Here is a 21,837-nt window from a genome sequence, read left to right on the forward strand (position 1 = left end):
AAGTTTTCTGTTTTTTCTTCTTCTTTTTGGGGGAAAGTAGTTTGGAGTTATCACCCAGACGTCCAGATTCTGCAGCTATCAGTCCAGAACAGCATGTCATAGTCAGGAATGTGTGTAGGCTACACCGAGCTGAAGCACAAAGATAAATGCAAATGCTGCAGGACTCTGATATAATATTGCTGTCTCCAAGATTTTAAAGTCCTCTGAGAACATGGCAGATGAGAGGAGGGCGCCTTTTCTCCAGGATGACGGGGTTTTGGCGGGTGTGCGGGGCTCTACCGCCACCTGGCGACGAATGAGGAAACGTCACAGAACACTAATCTGTCCTAAAATCTACCAAAAATAAACATAGACTTGTTTGTTTTATTTATTAATAAATAATATACCAATGATTGTAACTAATATAAATTAGTTCCTTAGTTAGTTTTAAGGCATTTCACCCTAAATTGTGCTTAATTTACAGTTGGAGGAATAATAAAGTATTTTGGAATTAAATTATCACAAATTCTGTTCTTCGGATCAACTAAAAGACGTTTCGATTCTTATCCATGTCATAGAGTCAGTTCTTTTTGACTTTCATTTGCACAAAATGATTGGTTGAACTCACTACATTTCCCACAATCCCTTGGCGTTGGTCAGAGGTCACGTTGAGGTAACAACAAAGATGGCGGCGCTCGGTGCTGTGCACTGCATGTTTCGGAGCTTCACCCGTGTCAGAAATGTGCACAAAAATAAGAAAATGTCGATGTTGAAGTGGAGCGCGAGGACGTGGTGTAGTGACACGCAGAACACAGGTATGGTTTCACGAGGCTGAACTTTTTTTCCAGCGGAATGAATGATTGTTTTGTTAGAGATGCTGACCTTGGGATGTGTAGCTTAAAATACAACAGATTTTCAGTCTCAGATCATTAGATAAAGTTTTAATGTTTTTGTTTGTCTTTAAAAATGAAAGACTTCCAAACGGAGTGTCTGTGAATGCGAGAACAAAAGGATGCTGGGAAATGTTTAGCAGTCTGTTACAAGCCGACGAACTGATTAGGAAAATTAAAGAAGTTCTTCACGCAATTCAAATTCAAAAGGGGAATTCTAATGATTAGAAAACCTTCTATAAAATAAACTATATTAATGACAGGAATTGCTTGTATTTAACAGCAAAATCTGAAAATACACACAAGTGGGGAAAATATGCCAAGTTAGCTTGTTAAATTTTGTCACAATTTCTGGATACATGGACATTTATTTCTACTGTTTTTAATTATATGATATAAAAATATATTTTTTAAACAAATAAAACGGAATAAAGTGGGACAGTGGCTCAGTTTTCGCTGAGGTGTGTCACACAAAGATGCTAAGGGGCTGCAACAAGCCAACATGCCATTGAAGGACCTGCAGCACGTTCTGCCTGCTGCTGATGAGACAGTGCAGACCTCTGCAAGCATTTATTTGTAAAGGAGCATGGCAGTTAGAAAACAGCTCTAGTATTGATCTTCCTCTCAAAGAGGGCAGCATTGTAGGACCAAATCCCAGCTGTGAAACACGGAGTTGGAAGTGTCATGATTTGAGCCTGCTTTGCTGCAAAGAGAGATGATCAGATCTTCATTCTGTTAAAGTGATAAACTACATTTACAGACGACTTTGAAATATACAAACCAAGTCCCACCCCAACCATCATTTGATCTATTGTAGGAGCGTCCCCAGTAGTCTTTTAGTAATGATTATGCCGTTTTCTAGTTAAAATAAAAAACGGTGTTCTGGTTTTCTAGGACATAGTTTCTGCAGAGCAGCAGGAGTTCACTAGAAATTTGCCTCCGAGTTGTGGACGGGACTGTTGGCGCGGAGAATGCCTGCCCCCACTTTTTCTTTCTTTACAATCTCTCCCACTAGCTTACAGCCCCTCACCCCCAACCTAACATTGCTGCTCCAACAAAAATGGTGATCAGTATAAGATCTGTCCATCCGTCCAGTTCTGATCCAGATTCCAGCTCAGACCAGGAAAACAGAGACGTTCATGGATCTGTTGGTCTGTAGGTGGATGATCAGAATGGGGCGGAGCAGAGAGACTTTGGCCCCGCCCAGAGTATTTTCTACGTCACAATGTTCCTTCACGGCCTTTATCAAATAAACCAAATGAATAGATAAAAAACAAGCTTTTTCCAATGGCATCTTTACATCTGCTATTGATCCACAATGTTTTGAACAAAGAAATACTTTCCTCCTCTTTCCTCTATCATCAGAAAAATGGGGCAAAAACACCAAAAACACCATTTTCATTGGAGTGGATCTGTAACCCTTGTTCTATCCTAGGCACTTTAACATTGGGAGTTGGGTCATCTAGACCCACTAGACAGTGCTCTGAACCTAACCGGGGGACATCCTGGACAGGTCACCAGTCTGTGACCGGGTCACAATCACACACCCATTCACTCTCACATTTACACCTAGTGACAATTTAGAGTTACCAATGAACCTATGAAGCATGTTTTTGGACGGTGGGAGGAAGCCGGAGAAAACTCACGCATGCACAGGAGAACACGCCAACTCCACACAGAAAGGTCCCCCATTGGTGTTCTGGTTCAGGTCCCCCAGCCGGGACTTGAACCGGGGACCTTCTTGCTGTGAGGCTACGCTAACCATTCAGCCAGTTATTGTGTTGTAGTGTAAATACTTTCTTGTATATTACGGAGATTTAATGTAGTTTAGTTGCTCTTTACCACAGCTGAGCCTTTTATTTGTGTTCTTTACCCACTTTCCTTATCCACTTTTGTTTACAACCACTGCCTGATGTGGGTGTGAAACGTTTTGTGTGTGTGTGCGCGTGTATATGTGTGTGTGTGTGTGTGTGATCTCCTCTGCAGCTCCAGGAGAGAATGTCCAGCCCCAGTTCACTGATCCAGCAGTGCAGGAACTCCTCACCAGAATAACAGGCCTGGACCTGCAGAAAGTGTTCCGGCCCATCAAACAGGAGCTCAAGCCCCCCACGTACAAACTCATGACAGATGAGCAACTGCAGCAGGTTTTTCCTACAGCTCCTCCGTCTTTCTGCTGGTGTTTCCCGCCCTGGTCCTCGGGGAACACTGTCCTGCACGCAGGCTCCGCATTGCAGTGGCAGTCATCCATGTGTTTGAGCAGGACAGTATAACATGAGGACCAGGGTTGGGAAACACTCCATTATTATCATTTTGAATTAAGTTCCATCATATCCTCTGTTTTTCTTCAGGCAACGCAGCAGGCTGCCGAACAGGCCAAGAAGCTGCTGCAGATGCCGCCCGTTCTCCCAGAGAGGAAGCCCATCGATGATGTTCTGACGGTGGACACCATTCTGGAAGGGATGGACACTGCCAGATATGTCTTTACGGACATTACCTACAACATCCCACACAGGGTACACGAAGCCTTCCTCTTCGTATGCAGCAGGTGTGGCTGCTCTGTGCCAGAGGTCTGCAGCCTTTCGGGGTGAAAGAAGCATAAAGAGTCCCACTTCACCGTTAAAAAAGGAAAAAAAGCACTTTATTTATGCGTTTGTGGCCCTTAAGGCATTCATTTATAGAATGAAGTTTACAAATACAAGTAAAGAAGATCCTTTCAAAATAAAATACACCCTCTGTCAGTAAGCTCTTCCTGTTGCAGCAGATTTACTTAAAAAGAAGCTAGAAAGTCAAACTTAACATTTTCTTTCATTGACTTTGATGCACCGTCCGTCTTTTTCTCTCCTATAATTAATTATGAACATAACATGGGTGTGTTTTTGAAGAGCTTTGCCTCTGAACATTAACTACACACTGCTGTGCAGCAGAAGATGGGAATCGAGCTGAAGCACGCTGACGATAGATTCAATCTTTTACTGTCATTTTGCAGTTATCTGACATTTTGGAAATTCCAGCTGAATATTAGTGAATAAACTTCACCAAATTCACCAAATTTACACATCCATTGATCAATAAAATTGTTAGGATTTTTGAAAGCCAACGGGCCACATGGAGGGACAAAAGAGCCACATGTGTCTGTGGATTTTCATGTTGTTGACCCCTGGTCCATGTGGAACAAGTTTCAGGGAAAACCAAAAGTCGTGCGGCTCGGCTGGATTTTCTTTTTGGCAGTGGTGTTTCAGCACAAAGACGTAGACGTTTTGCTGTCATCCCGCAGGAGAGGTTCATCGTCGTTCGAGAGCCAAACGGAAGTCTCAGGAAGGCGACCTGGGAGGAGAGAGACCGGCTCATCCAGGTGTATTTCCCCAAGGAGGGGCGCAAGCTGATGCCTCCTCTCATCTTCAAAGAGGAGAACCTCAGGGTAGGAAGCTGCAGACATGCAGCGTGTTTCTGCTTTCAACACAGATGTGACCCAATCTTCTGTTTTCTGGATGTCTGACTCTAGAAATCCTGCTGAGTCTGCAGGACTTCTGCTGCTTTTTCATAGAACATGGTGATTCTTTCTGACACTTTTACTCTCCAACATGTGGCCATAAATTAAGGAGAGATGATCTGCAAATCATCTAGTTTTTTCTTTTAGAAATCATATTCAAAATTCATATTTTTTAAAGCTATTTCTTGAATTTTGACATTTAAAAAACAATTTTTTACAGATATTTTAATATTTCCAAAGTTTAATCATAAAAGTGCTACAGTTGTTCAATTTAAATGAATAGTCATGGCAGATTTTCATAATCAAACACAATGGGTTTTAAAATGGGAATATATGCTTTATGAACTTAAATCAGTTTAGCAGGGGTGGCAGAGATGCCCATAAACCACGGTTGAAGGTCTTCTGATGTCTTTTGACATGAATATCCTTTTGTGGTGTAGATGGTGTTTTCCCAGGACCGTCATCAGGACGTGTTGGACTTGTGTCTGGTCCAGTTTGAACCAGACTCTGCAGATTACATCAACGTAAGACGACCTCCACACTCTTTAGGTCAAACGTTCAACAGTTTGTGTAAATTGTGACAGCAATGTGTGAAGGTAAATGTGTTGCTTTGGGTGTGCATCTGGGGGCTGTGTCACACACGTGTCATGTGAAGATGACGCGTGTCTGCATTTCACTGTCACAACATGCAAAGTTACACGCCTGGTTTGATAATCCCACATGTGAATTGAAAGTCAAACAGCTTTAGAACTTGCAAAGAAAACCACTCGCTTGTAAAAAACAAAAACATCCACATTTGCTGAATGTCTTGTCAGTTGCAAACAGGTGTCTCTAGAGGCAAATGCTCAAGTCTGCCCCCTGCTGGTGAAAATAGTCTTTACATCAAGAGCATTTTTTTAAGCTTGAGCCATTTGTTTCAGAAGAGACAATTTTAACCCTGGAGAGGTACAAAAGGAGGGGCGGGCACCAAAAGCAGGTTAGCCAATCGGAATGCTGAAACAGCAATTGGCTAATCAAAAAGAAAAGTAACTCAAATTAGGAAGAACCTAAAGACTTTAGAGAAAACATTGCATTATGCGTGTGCAGGCCCGCTGCTAAAGGGGGGTCTGGGCCAGCCCATCCCTAAATCAGACCCCTCCCCCTAGGACAGATAGCTATCATTGACTGTACAGTCAATTGGACCTTGGCTTAAAAAGTGACCTCATGATGCAGAAGCATTAATAGAACTAGGGAAACGTAGTATGTGAAAAAACACAACCGTGTCTGATAACGGAAGAACCAAGAAGTCAGTAAAATCCTCCCAAAGACGTTAAAGCATTTAGAAACAAATGTTTCTTTATCTCTAAAAGCTCAGCTTTATATCTTCTCAGTGCAACTTTATGTCAGAACTGAACACTGACTAATGATAGACAAACTATTCCCTGGAAAATGTCAACGTCTACAAAATAATAAAGCGTTACATCATCAGCATACGCGAGCATAAAGGCACAAATTCAACCCAGTTTACAGGAGTCTGAGATCTGCTGTGAGGCAGCTCCTCCTGTCAGTCTGCGCTGTAAGTGAACTGATGAGTGTTGGACAGTACAAGATTCATTTGTGCTTCACACACAAGAAAACACAGAAGTAACACACTTTACCCCTCAGACCAGCAAAATAAGCTAACAAACATGTAACAACAATGCATTTCTGCTTGTTTCAGTGCAGTGATGTCATGTTTAAAGTGAATCTCAGCTCATTGTTGGTATTCATCCAGTTAGCATGACTGTTGTTTTCATTGCAGTCCTTCTACATATGCTAACGCTATTACACACAAGAATGTGTGTAAATAAAAGAATTTAGACTTTTTTTTTTAAATTATTACTTTTTTAATTTACATCATGGGGATCATTCCATGAACACGGGACAGAAATGGAACTAAAAAAATCTATTTTCTGAATCATGTCCTCACTGGACACAGAGTGAAGAGAGGAAAAGACATTTCCTGTGTACATACTCGCCTTAAGTCGCTATAGGATGTGCCTAAAGATCTTACACCTGTGTTTCATGCCAAGGTCCACAGAGCCACATATGAAGACCTGGAGAAGCAGGGTAAATACCATTTGCTCCGGTCCACCCGACACTTCGGGGGCATGGCCTGGTACCTGGTGAACTCCCGCAGGGTTGATGGGCTGATAGTGGACATGCTGAAGAGGGAGCTGTGAGTCGTGGTTTACAATCTGCCATCCTGTACAGTTGCAGCACACCATTGAAGATTTCTGCTGAGCACTCTGCTGTGGATGTCTGTGTGTTTGCAGTCTTGATGATGCCGTGAGCCTCGTGTCTCTTTTCCACATGGTCCATCCCCACAGCCAGTCTGCCCAGGAGGCTGCCAGCCAACAAGCCAGTGGGACTGACCTGCTGAAGGCAAGAACAGCTCAGCTGGAACCTCCTGACAGTTCTGGTTTAGTGCTTCGCTCTTTGATCCACATTTCATGGAATTGTCCTCACTGCAGTCAGAACAGTTATTCAGAGCTTAAGTAAGGCCAACCCCAACTCAAGCTCTCCTGTCTGGGTGGCTCATGTTTTTCTCCAGTGTGTAGGAGCAATCAGGTCACATCCAGGTTGCATCCGGGTTGCATTCAGGTTGCATCCGGGTTGCATTCAGGTTGCATCCGGGTTGCATTCGGGTTGCATTCAGGTTGCATCGGGGTTGCATTCAGGTTGCATCCAGGTTGCATCCGGGTTGCATTCAGGTTGCATCCGGGTTGCATTCAGGTTGCATCCGGGTTGCATTCGGGTTGCATTCAGGTTGCATTCGGGTTGCATTCAGGTTGCATCCGGGTTGCATTCAGGTTGCATTCAAGAGAACAGCAGCAAAGTGTTGCTTGTTTTGCAGACATTAGCAAAACCAGCCCTGCTGCGGTTATTTCCACGGCGTGTTTAAAGAAAAGACAGGTTTGAGTTTGGATGGAACAAGAAGAAACGTACTTCTTTGCATCCATATCTCTCTGAAATCTAATGGACTACCATATCAGTCTGTATTATCCGGTGATCGCGTTTCCATGGCAGACTTGCAAATATCCGATGACTGCATTACCTGATTTCTGTGGGCATGCAAACAGGCTCATCTTCACCTGGAGGTGTTCTGCTAATGTTACACCTAAAGCTTGCACTTTGGAATCATGTTAAAGCGGCCATAACTCTAATCTAAATGTTTCTGCAGATCTACGCACAGAAGGAATCCCAAAGGTCGGGTTACATCAAGCTGGCCCTGCAGGCGTTCGAGCAGAAGGCCGTCGAAGGCTCATCTGTCTGATGACACACCGGGATGAACGTCCAGACGTTCAGACTGCTGCCGAGGAAGATTTGACCGCCTCTGTTTCTATGTGATGGTTCAGAATGCCGCTCAACTTAGAGCAAAGCAGAACCCCCTAGAAACCCCCACCTGCAAGAAGACATGACTATAGCAGATAAAATAAAACCAACCTTTGTACCGAGTTCCACACTTCTTTTTTGTTCTTTCAATTTTCGATTCTAAAACAATAAAGCCTTCACATTGGATGCTTTATTTAAAGACATAAAGAACCAAAACTAAAAAGATGAGACAGATACTTGTGAAGTCTTTCATCAGCTGCATGAAGTTGTTTTTAATGCAACTCTTTGGGACATGGTGGCTGGTTTGGCATTTATGTGAACAAAGTGTTCATTAAGCCTTCAAAAGATTTGTTTTGCCTTAAAACAGAAAATACTGAAGGTTCTTGGACTGATCCAAGGGGTTTGGGGAAGGGAAGAACATGGCTTCAAGTCTTTTCCTCATAGAAAGTTCACACAGAAAGGAGCTTTTAGTCAATATTTGGGATGAAACAGAAGCAACTCTCAGCTTCTGACTCTGCATCAAACCAAACACCTCCCAAAAGTCATTGCTATTTTTCCTAGAAAAGTATTAAACTTCTATTCACTCAGCAGATCTTCCTCCAGACAGACATCTGTCAGGTCCAAGTTCTCCATGTCCAGATCATCTAGGTCCTACAGAAAAAATAGAAGTAAAGTAGTAGTATTTTCTTAGGATCTTCTGTTATCAGACACGGTTGTTTGTGCACATACCTGACTGTATGTGCACAAACACAACTGTGTCTGATAACAGAAGAAGCCAGTAACAATACAGACACTATGATTGTTATTGAACTAAAGTAGTAGTAGTAGTAATCCTTTATACAACTTGGACTGTCCTCCAGTGAAAAAAAGTCTACCTCATCAGCAACGTCTCCCTCCAGGTCTTCTGCTGATTCTTCAGACTCTCCCTCCTCTTCATTGCTTCCTGCAGGGGGTTCCTCCATGGCGCAGACCTCCAGAGGAACCTGCTGTTCTGGCTCCTCTTCTGGTTCTAGAGTTAGTCCCACGCTCTGTTTGCCTTGTTCCTGCTTCGGCAGCACCAGTCCTCCTTCAGCTGCAGACTCCACGTTTGGACTGTCTTGGCTGCCGGCGGTTTGGAAGGAGGGGAACTCCTCTGTTGCTGTGTGTGACAGTTCAGGTCCTAAAGCTAGTTCACTCAGACTCTTTTCCATCACAGCTGAGACTTGTGAGGAGGTGGTCCCTGCTTCCAGATCATTATAATTGGAGTTTTCTTCACTCACTTCAGAATCTGCTGAAATTGTAAGCTCTGCTGCTGCTGCTTCACTTGGTAATTCTTCACCTGTCAGGTTGCTATCATTTAGAGATTTGCAGGCAGTTGATTGGACATTTTGGACTGGGCTGGACTGTACCATCTCTGGCTGTGAAAAGCCTTCCTCAGATGTTGTGTTGGTGTAATCTTTTGTGGCTTCTCCGTCAGAGGGGATGCTCTGCACATGTGCTGGCTCACCACGTTCAGCGGTTGTGGATTCCTGTTCTAGTGTGACAGGCTCTTCCTGCGCGGTTTCTTCTGAATGTGGAAGCTCTGTCAGCACAGCTGGAACGGGAAGTTCCACCTCTGTCTTCACCACTTCCTGCACACACAAAAAAATAAAATAAAAACAGAGATCCCAGTTTCATGAATTCTGGAGCTGAAGGGAGTGCGGCATAATCACAATCACAATTCCTCTGGGAATACTTTTCCAATAAATCAAAAGATGGTTAAAATGTTGAAGCAATATCAGTATGGCTGTGTTTTCTGGGTGGGTGGAGGTGTTTGTGAAAAAGGAGAAGGACATTGTTGTTACTTGATTTTTAATGCCAGTGTTGCAGGACTGATATTTTCAGGTGTTTTTCACACAACGTTTTTAAACCTTTATTGAAACACCACAACATAACGCATGATACAACAGCACATGCAGACTCTTACCAACTCTGCTGGCTTAGAAATGTCTGCTTCAGGCCTAAAAGCCCGACATTCTTCCAGAACGTGACGATCCTCGTTCGGCTGAAAAGTGAGAATAAATAATTCAACAGATATTTGTGCAGCTTGCTTAGGTTAGAGTGAAGTTAGTCGATGGTTTCTGCCACTGACCGTGACGAGTGGGTACTCTGCAGACGGTCTGACCCTGACTCCAGTCTCCTTCAGGTACTGCTCAGCCAGCAGGGATTGCTGGATCTCAGGGAACAGGTTGCTGTACTCTGCAGGGTCAGCTAAAGCATCTGCTGCCTTCCTGTTAACCTTGGACAGACTTTCCTTCCACAGCTTCACCACCCTGGAGAAAATGAGCAAAGCTCACTTGTGATGTGGGAAAGCTCTGATGAAAACAGCATCTTTAACCTTTATATATATATTTATACACGTGTCTGTCCTCTTGCAGATTAATTTGTTGAGAAAGTCAAATAGATGTGGGCAAATGTACCTCGTGCTTTTTGCCAAAGCATTTTACCTGGAGACCTGGCTGGGTATGTATGTTCTTGCCAGGAATGCAGCTTCTGGCAGTCGATCGGTTTCAATAAGAAGGTCCAGACATTTCTCCAGCCTACGCAAGCAAACTGCCGTTAAGGAAATGGTACCGCGGCACATGAACCTGTTTACAGTAGTGGTTCCTGCTCCTAGGTTTTAAAAAACACCCACCTCCCCTGTATGAAGTATGACAGGAAGGCCACGTTGGTTCTCCCATCCTTCTGCGCGCCCTCGGCCAGTTTGCCCACCATTTCCACGTTCCCAGAGGTGGTTGCCAGCAGCAATAATCCCCCATAATCCCTTGCTCGGTGCAGACACTCCTGAGCCAGGGTGAGTTGGCACTTAGTGGTAGCGAGTTCTGCCAGCTGCCTCCACTTCTGCTGTGACTGAAAACCGTGCAGGCCAAGGGGGATTATCATGGGATGCCAAGCTTAAACTTTAACAACAATGAACCCTCTTGTTTCCACTGACTGTGACTCATAAATTATGGATGAAAAGTACTTCCGATTATAAAATTTGTTTTCATTTTTAGTGGTTGCAGATCAGAGAAAATCATTAGCCTCATAATCCAAGCAGAGCAAAAATCAGTTCATGGCATTGTTTTTGGATTATTTGAAGAATAAGAGATAAGATATGAAATCTGTGCGTTTAACCAAACTGAAGGGTCTCTGACCTCGGCCTCCAGCGCCAGTTGGTGGGCTGTGATCAAGTCCTCCAGCTGCAGAGCCAGTTCAAACTTGTGTTCTGGGTCAGTGGACACGGCCAGCGCCTGCGCCCTGTATCCCTGTCCAGAAGAAGAAAAGACGTAAAAACATCAGGCCTTTTTGTGAATGAAAGTCAAACAGACAGATGATTAGACCAGTAAACTCGCCTGCTTCTCTAAGAAGCGGGCGACTCTGGTTCTCTGGTCCTTGGGGATCGTGGGCAGAACTTTGTCAGCAGTGCAGAAATCCTTCCTCATGACAGCTGTCTGATATTCCAGCACAGAGAGAAGCAGGGAGTAGCTGATAATATTCAGCTCCTTGTCACCAAGGTAGAGACGATTGTCTTTTGGGATGTAACCCAGCAGATACATGATCCTGCGGTGCACAGGGGAAGACAAAACTTTTAACGCAACCTTATAGAATTTCTTGTTCATTTTATTTCATCCTCTGAGAAATGGTGTAAAAAATAGCAATAGATTTTGTCTGGGACCTGTCCAGGTGGGCTATGGTGATGATCTCCGCTCCAACATAGTATTGAAGTCGGTTCAGAGAGCTGGTGTAGATGAAACAGTCTCCCACCCATAAGCCTGTCTTCACCACCTCCTGGACCTCCCCCACCACCTGGTCAGGAAAAACACAGGAATAAATGGAGGATCAGTACAGGAACCGAGACATCTCGTGGGTTTTGTGAAAGCAGTACTCCTGACCTCAAAGGCATCCTCTATCCCATCCTCTGTCATTCTGTCTTTGGACTCCTGAGCTGCTGAGATTTGCTCCGGCAGGAAGCGCAGCAAAAAGAAAGACTCGTCTGTGGCGATACACAGCAGCTTCCCGGACTCAGACCAGAAGATCTGAAGACATGACACAGCTTTTACTGGAAGATAAAACTAAACATGCAGTAAAGCCTCAGTCATATGCACCCATACGGTGGTTGACGTTTTGTGACGATTATTTGAGTCCACTTTCTTGTGAAGATAAAACGTTGATGGTTTCTTAAAAAATGTACATTTTTTGGACAAAAATTGTTTAGACGCAATGCATTGTGGTCTATATTTACCGATTTAGTGAGCATCAATGCACCCTGGTTTTTCGCAGAGACTTCTGGGAAATGTCTAGGGCTCTGGATTTTGGAATTGTAGATTCAGACAGAACTACACAATGGTGAACACACTATATATTGAGTAGGGAAAGAATTCGGACACAACCTGTTGTTCCTGTTGCCCACAAAATGCCAATACAAAAATGTGTATGAACATTTCCCCTTCTGGTGTTTACCGAGTGGTCTACGATCCTAAAATATTGTGCAGGCAGCCGCATGCCTCGTACCGGTTGCCTTTTTTTGTCCACAGACAGCCGTAAGGGCAGCTGTGACTAAGGCAGAAATTGAATTTTGACTGACATGCTTTGGTTGGATCTCGACACGGCGGATCAGGTGGAGGTTCTCCCAGTCGTAGAAGGCCAAGCCGTTGTTTGACTTCACTCCCAGTAAGAAGCCACCGAAGATTTCTGATAGGTGACAACAGAACAACAGTTATTGAAATTAAAAGTCATTTGTATTGTACACAAAAACACAAACAAAACTTACCTTCTGCTCCAAAACTGGGTTTAAATGTTTTCTTTGGTTTGAAATTCTTAAATATTTTCACCACGTTGTTGCCCTCCCTGGTGGCATATCTGTACATTCAACAATTGCATTAAATAATCCCGTTAAAGAGGTACAAAATCATCAATAACCTTTCACAGAAACTTGACTCTCAAACCAACTGACATGAGTATATTTAATCTGGCAGCATGAGGAGTTCACTGTCCTCAGAAACAGGCTTTCCTCAGCTGGACTTACTAAAATAGTGAAACTTCATTTCAGTGTTGGTTCTCACTGCGTCTCAGGAAGAGTCCACGCATCGAGAAAGAATCCTGAATTCTGAGGAGCAAATGTGTTGATTTGATAAATGGGAGACTTACTGTGAGGAGTCATGAGCCCAGACAAACTCCTCAGCAGAGCCGAAACTTTTACTCCTCAAGGCCACGGCAGTGTAGATGATGAATTCCCCATCTCCAGACACGACAACAAACCTTCCAAAACACAGAAAATCCATGCCTGAATGTAAAGAAGAGCTGGCAGGAATCCATGCTATCCATACCTTATGCCCAACTCACATGCACGTAAACGGGAGGTTGACCTGTGCATAGCCTCACCAAGCAGCCTGCCTTCTGTAGTTTTATTGCAGGACATCTGCATGCTTTATCTGCACAGGTTTGGCCTGCAGACAGCCTGTATCCACCAGTAAAGGCAGCTGTGACTGAGGACAAATGATGCCACTTCTGACAAATTGATTGACTGATTGATTTATAGTTATTCATTTAAAGTTTAATGATTATATATTTGATTAAAAAGGAAAGATCAGCCTTTTGAAACTGCAAGGCGTGGTTCTGTCTCAACTTAGTTTTCCTGGTTCTAAAGGATCGATTGACCCTCGTGATTTCACTTTCTTCTATTTGCTGGGATATCATTTTATTTTCTTTTGTTTCAAGTTTTAGGTCATGTACTGTCTATGTTTTTCTCTTTAATGTCTTTGAATAAACTGTTTATTTGTTTCCTTCATCAACAACAATACCAACAGAACCAAGGACACTTATTTTTCATGTCCAATTTCTGTAGAAGCCTCCTCACTACCAGCAATGCAAATTCATTTTCTAAACCTGAATTTCTCCCAACCACTGGATACAACTGAATAACTCCTTTTGGTTCCAAAGGAGAGCATTTTTGGAGCATTAAAAATATTTTTTTCTCTCTGGTAGTTAGTAGGTTGTGACTCTACTTATGCTAAATAAATGTGAAACGCTTTGCTCTTTTGAGTATCATGGATTTTATTTGACAGACATTCTTTTGATAGATTACAACTGATGGATTTTAAATTTGCACCTAAAGGTTTTCACTGATGTCAAAGATTTATTTTTAATTTCTATGTTTGCTATTTATTTTTGATTTACATCTAAGCGAACCAACCAGACATTGTAGTGGTGGATAAAGAACAGAGGAAAGCCGTTGTGGTGGATGTGGCAGTGCCAAGAGATGGGAAAATCAGGAAGAAGGAACATGAGAAACTGGAGAAATACCAGGGACTCAGAGAAGAACTGGAGAAAGCATGGAAAGTGAAGGTGACAGTGGTGCCTGTGGTAATTGGAGCACTCGGGGCAGTAACCCCCAAGCTGGAGGAGTGGCTACAACAGATACCTGGAAAGACCTCAGACCTCTCAGTCCAGAAAAGAACAGGAACAGCTAAGATACTGCGCAGGACCTTCAAGCTCCCAGGCCTCTGGTAGAGGACCCGAGCTTGGAGGAGAAACCACCCGTGGAAGAGGGAGGGGGCGTTTTTTATACAACATGACATTCATATATATTATGAAATGTTAGTGTTTATATTTCACAAAAGGTAAAAATACAATAATGAAAAAAAGGAGGATTACAGCTTTAATATAAGATCAAAGAGGTCATAGTTGTATTTCAATGACAGTCTTTTAAATATTGGTCTACCCATACATATTTTTTCTCACTAACCTTCCGTTGGGGCTGTGTTGGAGGGTTTGTGGGTAAATCTCACAGCTGCCCATGTCTTTGACGCCCAGTGGGAGCCTCTCTCCGTCTTTTACCTCCGTGTCTCCCAGAGTCCTCAGGCTGGCCTGCTGCACCTCGGAGTGCCGCGCCCACATGACCTTCCCGCTGGAGTCCATGGACATGGCTGGCTCCTCTCGACCCAGCTGGGGTTTTTGTGGGAAAGACGAGGTGAACATTGTGGCAAATGAAAGGACAACTGGCCATTAAGTAATACTGGGGATTGGCCATGGGCGGTCACCTCAACAGGTCAATTCTAATCCCTTCAGTTTACACAAGCTGCCATCAAATATGACTTCACTTGTGAGAGTGGATGGTGCAACGGTGCAAAGCTGCTGTGGAAGATAGGAGGGTCATGCCCTCTATTTTCTGTTGTTGTTTTTAACAGTTTGAAACTGAATCTTAACAATTGTTTTGCAACAACAGCCATTATTTTGAGCCGAGTCTCAGCCACCAGGGTCACACTAACAATCCTCCCAGAGTCGGTGCTGCAGGATTCATGAAAATATCTGTCTCAATGATCAAACTCAGGCTCATTTTACCAAACTTTTCATTATTTGGGTAAACACTGAAGGTCATTCTGGTTCTAAATACAAGTCAGAGGAAACTAAAATGTGGAAATGTTATCGTATTTAGCTGCAGACACCTTAATGATGATGCTGCCTTCATCACAGCCCACAGCCACATAGTTGGTCCCTGGTCTCCCACAAATGCACCACACCCTGTTCATGTCATAGTTAAGGCTGTTTTCCAATCTGTAGGTGTTGGAATGCCAAACTCGAACAGTGCCTGTAGAAAAAAAACACACATGGTCCCGCTGCACTACACAAATGCATACACGTCTGTGTGTGTGTGTGTGTGTGTGGTCTGCATTACACTCACCGTCCTCTGAACCTGTGAGAATGATAGGCAGCTCAGGATGGAAGCTGACACCAGTGACGTTCTGCATGTGACCCTCCAGGGTCTGAACACAGGTTTTATTCTGGTACACAAAAACACAACTGGCCCTGTCAGACGTATTGTTTCCTTGGTGATGCTCTGAAACCACGAATGTTCTTGACCTATACATCATAAATTGAACACCAAATGGCTAAGGGCTGTGTCACACAGCCACTTTGTACATTCTTTCCCCTTTTTCCACGTATGAAATTTTGATATTTCGTGATCCAAGCGTGATAAATGTAATTCACAAGTGTTTCGTCAATTGTCGACGTGCACAGATGTCCGTTGAAGGTCTCGGCCGATGGCTCTTTATGTGAATTCTGTTTTGAGCTGTTCAAAAATTTTGGTCAGAATTACGCAGTTTACTGGGAATTTACGTAGTTCATACGCAATTATTACGTACATCATACCCAATTGTGCATGATTTTTGCGAGATTTGCAAATTTGCGGCTTTCCACAACCGTTCCACTTTCGTGTCTAATAAAATTTTCATCCATGTACCACCAATGTATAACTTTTGTATCGCGTATATGCCGCACATATCACATTAAATTTAGAAATATTATGAATTTGAATTGTGAATTATGAATTGGCATACAGGTCAATATTAAATTGCAAATGCACAGTGCAATATTCATGCACAGTTCATGCATGATTCTATTAATGTGTGACGGTTATATAAATCTTAACCAATCTGAACCCCTCCCGTCCATACAGAGTGTTGGTCAGGTCTCTTGCAGGACGGTGTCTTGCTTCATTCTCTATCTTGTCCGCTCTCTCTCTCTCTCTCTCTCTCTGTGAAGTTAGGTATTTCCTTTAACTTCTTCAGTAAACTTTACTTCAGAGTTTAAAAGACAATTTTATGGGTAGAGTTTAATCACATACTCTAGTCGTAGAAATAAATTCAGGTTAAATGATTAATTGCACTATGGGCGTAAATTCCAGTCATGGGTGACGTTTCCAGCAGGTATCACATTCAGCAGCGACTGGGGCGATTCCAGTCCAATGGCCATGTGACCACTGTGACGCGAGCGATTGCAAATACCTTTGAAGTAAAAACTGGTGCGGACCAGAGGAATCCGACAGTTTAACCCTTGTGCTATCCTAGGCACTTTAACATTGGGAGTTGGGTCATCTAGACCCACTAGACAGAGCTCTGAACCTTTTTTCTTCAATGATTTGTGATCTTCACTGGTGTCCATGAATTACATGAAATCTTTCCACCTTTATCCACCTTTGTCATGGTAGGAATAACACGTCAATGGTCATCTTGACCCTATAGGATAGTACAAGGGTTAATTATAACGAAGCATCGCGAGGGCCCATGGCAGGTATGGACCATGGTGTTGACGCGATGTGATTTCTGTCCAGGACTCTGAATGTCAAAGTGAAGAAATTCAATGAAGCACAGGTTGACGTGTTCTTTGGGTGGTTTACTCGTACTTCACCCATGACTTTAATGTGGTTCAATCCTGATACATCTGTGGAAATGTCACAGATGAATCAACTTTTCTTACTTTTTCTACGTATTTTCACCATAATCAGTTTTCATCTGTGAAATATGCATGAAATGTACAAAACGTGGCCTCAAAGTCCAACTCCAATCATCTTTTTGATCTATTTTCGAGTTTTCCCAGTGGTCTTTTCATTATGATTTAGCCTAAATGAAAAAACCTGTTTGGTTTTCTAAGACATACTTTCTGCAGAGCTGCAGGACTTCATTATCATCTTTTACACTCTCTCCGCTAGCTAACAGCCCTTCACACCCCCAAACATTAGCAGTGTAACAAAAACAGTGATCAATATCAGATCTATCCAGCCTTTCAGTTTAGAGCCAGATTTCAGCTCAGATCAGGAAAATAAAGACATACATTGATGTAGTTGTCTACACAACAGAATCTACCGAACGGTTTGAATAAATACACATAAAAGCAATTTTAGGTTTGTTTTCTTCATGTATGTCCTCCGTCATCAGAAAAATTTATGTAAAAAACACCAAAAAATACAATTTTCAACAGTGATAGTCTTAAAAAAGATGCATGACGAGGGTTTGCTAGTTGGCTCACCATGACACAAATGGAAGGAGGCTTTTTAGTGTTGCAATTGTTCCTGTGTTGCACACCACTTATGTGTGATTACCTGATAATCCCAGATTTTGACAAGGTGATCATCAGCCCCTGATATGAGATACGGCTTGTCTCCTCCGCTGTAGTAATCAACACAGTTCACTCCCTTCTCATGACCCTCCAGAGTAAAGTTGGGAGTCCTGGAGCCCAACTGCCACACCTAAGGGTTAGCAAGAGAAATAGGTTTTTATTCAATAGCAGACTAAACTCCTGCTGTTAGTAAAAATAAACGGGAATTTTCTTTCAGATATGGCAAAAAAACAAAAAGCATTCCAGTGTGTTTCTATGTACATTTGGTTATTTTACATGAATCCAAAAGGAAACAATCTGTTTGTGTCCATTTCAAGATCTAAACAAGATAAGTAAAATCATTTTAAAAAATACTTTTCAATACCTTAATGGTTCTGTCCAGAGAGGCGCTGGCAAACTGGTTGTTGTCTTTGGGATTAATGACAATCTGCATGACGTAGTGAGTGTGTCCCTCAAAAACCTGACTGCACAGCCACTTCCGCTCCCAGTCCCACAGTTTGATCAACATGTCATCTTCAAAACACACAAACCCCTTCAAATGAAAAATGGATGCAAGTCTTTTGGAATTTTCTTGGTGTGTGATTTAAGAAAGCCCAGACTGTTGTCAAAAGCTATGGTTAAATCTCACAATAGTTATAAAAATGTCCTATCGTTCTGAGCAACTGCAGTTAGGGAATAAGAGGTCACAGGAATTTACACCATCTTCAAGTTATTGAACAACAAAAAATCTATAGGACAAAAGTAGAAATTCCAGTAGATCCTTAAGCGTATAAAGAAAAAAAATGAGCGGCGACGATTTTGGAAAAATCCAGGCCAATGGTAACAAAATGCAAGGAGTGCAGATATCTGCCTACAGACAGTATCTGAGGCAACTCTACAAAACAATTCTCCAAAACTAACTTAAAGGGCAATTTGTGGGAGAAGGAGGCTGCTGACCGCTGCTGCTGAGGATGTAGGGCTGTGTGGGGTGGACCAAGATGCAGCGGATGTAGTCGGAGTGAGCCTCGAACATGTTCACCTTCTCCAGGGTGTTGTAGTTGAACACTCGGACAAACATGTCGTCCTGGGAAAAAACACAGAAGAGTGTCTGCTGTGCACAAGTGTGATTTGTTTCAAACATGAATCACTGAAGTCCTGTTTCAATCATTGATGATTTTTCAAGTTTCCCAGTGGTCTTTTTATACTAATTATGCTGCTTTTAGCCAAAATTAAAAGGTTGACATCAATTTGCCCCTTTGCTGAGAGCTCTCTGTTCACACCCCCAAGGTAAAATTAGCGGTGCAACAAAAACAGCGATCAATATCAGATCTATCCATCCTTCCAGTTCTGATCCAGATTCCAGCTCAGACCAGGAAAATAAAGACATTCATGGATCTGTTGGTCTGCACATCATAGTAGAGCAGAACGGAGCTTCTGGCATGTGATTGTGTTTTCTACGTCACCAATACACTCTTTTTCCGACCCTCTGACATTTTTCATCTGCTCCTGTTTTACAACAATCTGAATACATCAATTCTCAAAATGACTCTAACATGTTTAAACCACCAAAAGCTTGACTTTCAGTGGAGTGGGTCTCTAAAGGACCTACCGCTCCGGCGATGATCCAGTGTTTCCTGGCAACAAACTTGGCCACTCTGACGGGCAGATCGCACACCTCGAAGGTTTTCACCTTCAACTGTACACACACACGAATAAAGGCCTGTGAGTGACACACGAACACTCTAGCGGGGAGTCTGAAGGGATCTGAAAGAGCAGTGATGGGATGAGGCTGGTGTTACCTGCGTGTCGTGGTTCCAGACCATAACAGTGCCATTGTAGAGACTGACCAGCATCCATGGCTCGGTGGAATGCAGGTCAACGCTCTTCACGCGCTCTGAACGAGCCGTCAGCCAACGCTTGATCTCCAACCGCAGAGGCTGTTCAACACAATGTAAGGACAGGAACCACTCCCAAAGTCATGCTAACTATCAGCTGCTGTTGTTTGCGTTTGGATAGTTTATTCCTCTGGTACTTTTGCACTTGTTAGGTTTTGGGTTTGGTTATTAAAAGGTATTGGTATTTGGTATTAAAAGGTGTGTCTGCGTGTCTTTTGCATTTTTTATGCATGCCTGCTCAAGTTTTTCTCATGTCAGTGAACACAGGGCTTCTCATTTTCCTGTTTTCAGGTTCCACACTTTTCCCTGTTTTCCCCTTTTCCCTAACTTCTTCTGTATATTTAAGAAACGCTCTGTGTGGATGCAGCATGCAGGTTTATAGCAAAAAGCCCAAGAGAAAAAGTACAGTTCAACAAGCTTCAATAAACAAATCAGCACGCATGCTATTATGAGAGGAAACATGAGTCTGAAAAGACGATTTGTTGTTGTTTTTTGTGCTCACCATAACTCCAGATGACTGCGCTGCTGTTTGGTAAAGAAGCTGCTGGTTCTGCTCTGCTGAAGTTCCTCATCCAGAGGAGAAACTTGATTACAGTCAAAGGAACGACAATGACAAGAACTTGCACCTCAGATTTTCACAATAAAACTTGGAATTTAAGTACACACTGTGAGACAGCAAACAGGCAAATAAATGAAGATGCTTGGAAAAAAAATGTCAACTTTTCTTGAAATAAAAAGGCGACGCGGAAAATACTGGGATAGTTGGACAGAGAACACTATTTTGGCGCGGTCCAGCACAAAACATTCGCATTTGGATTTATCTGATGAAAATGTCCAGGGTGTGTTTGCACTCTTCAGTTGCTGGGTAGATTCCTGCAGCACCCAGAATGGGAAGATGGCAGAAGGAGATGAAGATGAAGAGTCTTTTGTTAATTTGTTGCTTCATGATGAAACAAAAACACAAAATACAAAGTTTGCCTTTTTGGTTTACATTTGTTGTGTTTTGTCATTAAAGTTAGGTAAAACTCATGTATGTTTTCGTTTATTATTTGATCTTCTTCAAGTCGCACGTGATCTTATTTGATCTGTTTTCAAAGTGCTCCCAGTGGAAAAAAAATGGTGATCAATGTCAGATCTATCCATCCGTCCAGTTCTGATCCAGATTCCAGCTCAGACCAGGAAAACACAGACGGTCATGGATCTGTTGTCACGGTGCTTGTCAGTTCTCCTCCCCCTCCCCTTCACCTGAAGATTGGAACCAGCTGTGGACACTCAGCTCATCTACCTCACCGCCTTCTTAACCCTTGTGCTATCTTAGATGACCCCATCCTTACTTTGACGTGTTCTCCCTACCATGACAAAGGTGGATAAAGGTGGAAAGATTTAATGTAATCCATGGACACCAGTGAAGATCACAAATCATTAAAGAAAAAAGGTTCAGAGCACTGTCTAGTGGGTCTAGATGACCCAACTCCCAACTATAAGTGCCTAGGATAGCACAAGGGTTAAGGAGATCCTGCCCAGCATTCCTTGCCAGTCCGTTACCTACCTCGGTGCATTTAGACTCCTCTGTCGTTCTGGCTAAGTCTATGTTCTGGCTAGTACTTACCTTACCTTGCCTGTTGTTCCATCTCCAGGTTCTGCATCCACGAGTGTCCATCTGGAAGATCTTCCTCACGACCCGTCTCGGCTTCGCCTCACGTCTCGTCACGCTCCATCCTCGCCTCGGCTCCCAAGACTTCAGGCTGACTGTGGTTTTCCCCTCTCGGCAAGACTCGCCCCGCTCCAGCCGCGCCTCGTTTCCTGCTACGAGCCCAAGACTCCACAAGCAGCGGCTACGCTCCAAGCTATCGAACTTTTACTGCTTGAACTTTGGTTTCCTGCCTGGGAAAATTAAAAGCTCTCTGTTACACGCTATTCGCCTGAGTTTCCTTCCGGGTTTCAGCATCTGGGTCTGTCTTGTCATACATACCTTGACATCTGTTTGTCTGCAGGTGGATGATCAGAATGGAGCAGAGCAGGGAGACTGTGGCCCCGCCCAGAGTATTTTCCACATCACAAATAAAATCTTTTCTGACAGCATTTTTTTTATCTGCTCCTGATTTAAATTAACAAATATTCAGAAATGCTATTTTAAGCTTAATTTTCTCTATTTGTCCTTCATTATCAGAAAAATGCAACCAGAAAATTTTCTTCTACACGCATGTTTAGATTGTTCTGTCAAAAGTATTGTTCTGGATTTTTTTACCGTGAGAAAATGGTTTGTTTTTTAGAGGTTTGAGATTTAATCAATAAATTCAATCAAACTTCACTCAAAGTAGTTATTGCGTATTTTGCAGCTCACAGTGCGTTA

The 21,837-nt window shown here is 42.9% G+C and overlaps 2 protein-coding genes across 3 annotated transcripts; one reads left to right on the forward strand and one right to left on the reverse strand.

The window, feature by feature from the left end:
- The first annotated feature begins 637 nt into the window (after positions 1 to 637).
- Positions 638 to 7,835, forward strand: mrps22 (mitochondrial ribosomal protein S22). The gene is made up of 8 exons (XM_004075959.4): positions 638 to 794; positions 2,856 to 3,013; positions 3,218 to 3,382; positions 4,144 to 4,287; positions 4,800 to 4,883; positions 6,411 to 6,556; positions 6,654 to 6,762; positions 7,562 to 7,835. Exons 1-8 carry the CDS (start codon positions 665 to 667, stop codon positions 7,652 to 7,654), a joined length of 1,029 nt encoding a protein of 342 aa, XP_004076007.1. The 5' UTR covers positions 638 to 664; the 3' UTR covers positions 7,655 to 7,835.
- A 122-nt stretch (positions 7,836 to 7,957) lies between these two features.
- copb2 (coatomer protein complex subunit beta 2) lies at positions 7,958 to 21,492 on the reverse strand. 2 transcript variants are annotated; one of them, XM_011483058.3, is made up of 24 exons: positions 21,457 to 21,492; positions 21,094 to 21,368; positions 19,987 to 20,068; positions 19,389 to 19,526; positions 19,199 to 19,285; positions 18,547 to 18,673; positions 17,975 to 18,123; positions 17,594 to 17,740; positions 15,395 to 15,494; positions 15,159 to 15,301; positions 14,459 to 14,658; positions 12,862 to 12,972; positions 12,485 to 12,573; positions 12,299 to 12,405; positions 11,607 to 11,750; positions 11,390 to 11,520; positions 11,067 to 11,274; positions 10,869 to 10,979; positions 10,367 to 10,581; positions 10,179 to 10,271; positions 9,824 to 10,004; positions 9,659 to 9,736; positions 8,589 to 9,323; positions 7,958 to 8,364 (listed from the first exon to the last, which is right to left on the reverse strand). In XM_011483058.3, the coding sequence occupies exons 3-24, from the start codon at positions 19,987 to 19,989 to the stop codon at positions 8,290 to 8,292; spliced, it is 3,372 nt and encodes a 1,123-aa protein (XP_011481360.1). In that variant the 5' UTR covers positions 19,990 to 20,068; positions 21,094 to 21,368; positions 21,457 to 21,492; the 3' UTR covers positions 7,958 to 8,289. The 2 variants fall into 2 exon arrangements, with proteins under 2 accessions (XP_011481360.1, XP_023817434.1); XM_023961666.1 differs by lacking the exons at positions 21,094 to 21,368; positions 21,457 to 21,492 and having other exon boundaries at positions 19,987 to 20,777.
- Between the last annotated feature and the right edge of the window lie 345 nt (positions 21,493 to 21,837).

This window comes from Oryzias latipes, chromosome 13 (assembly GCF_002234675.1).
Source record: "Oryzias latipes chromosome 13, ASM223467v1".
Taxonomy (NCBI): Eukaryota; Metazoa; Chordata; class Actinopteri; order Beloniformes; family Adrianichthyidae; genus Oryzias; species Oryzias latipes.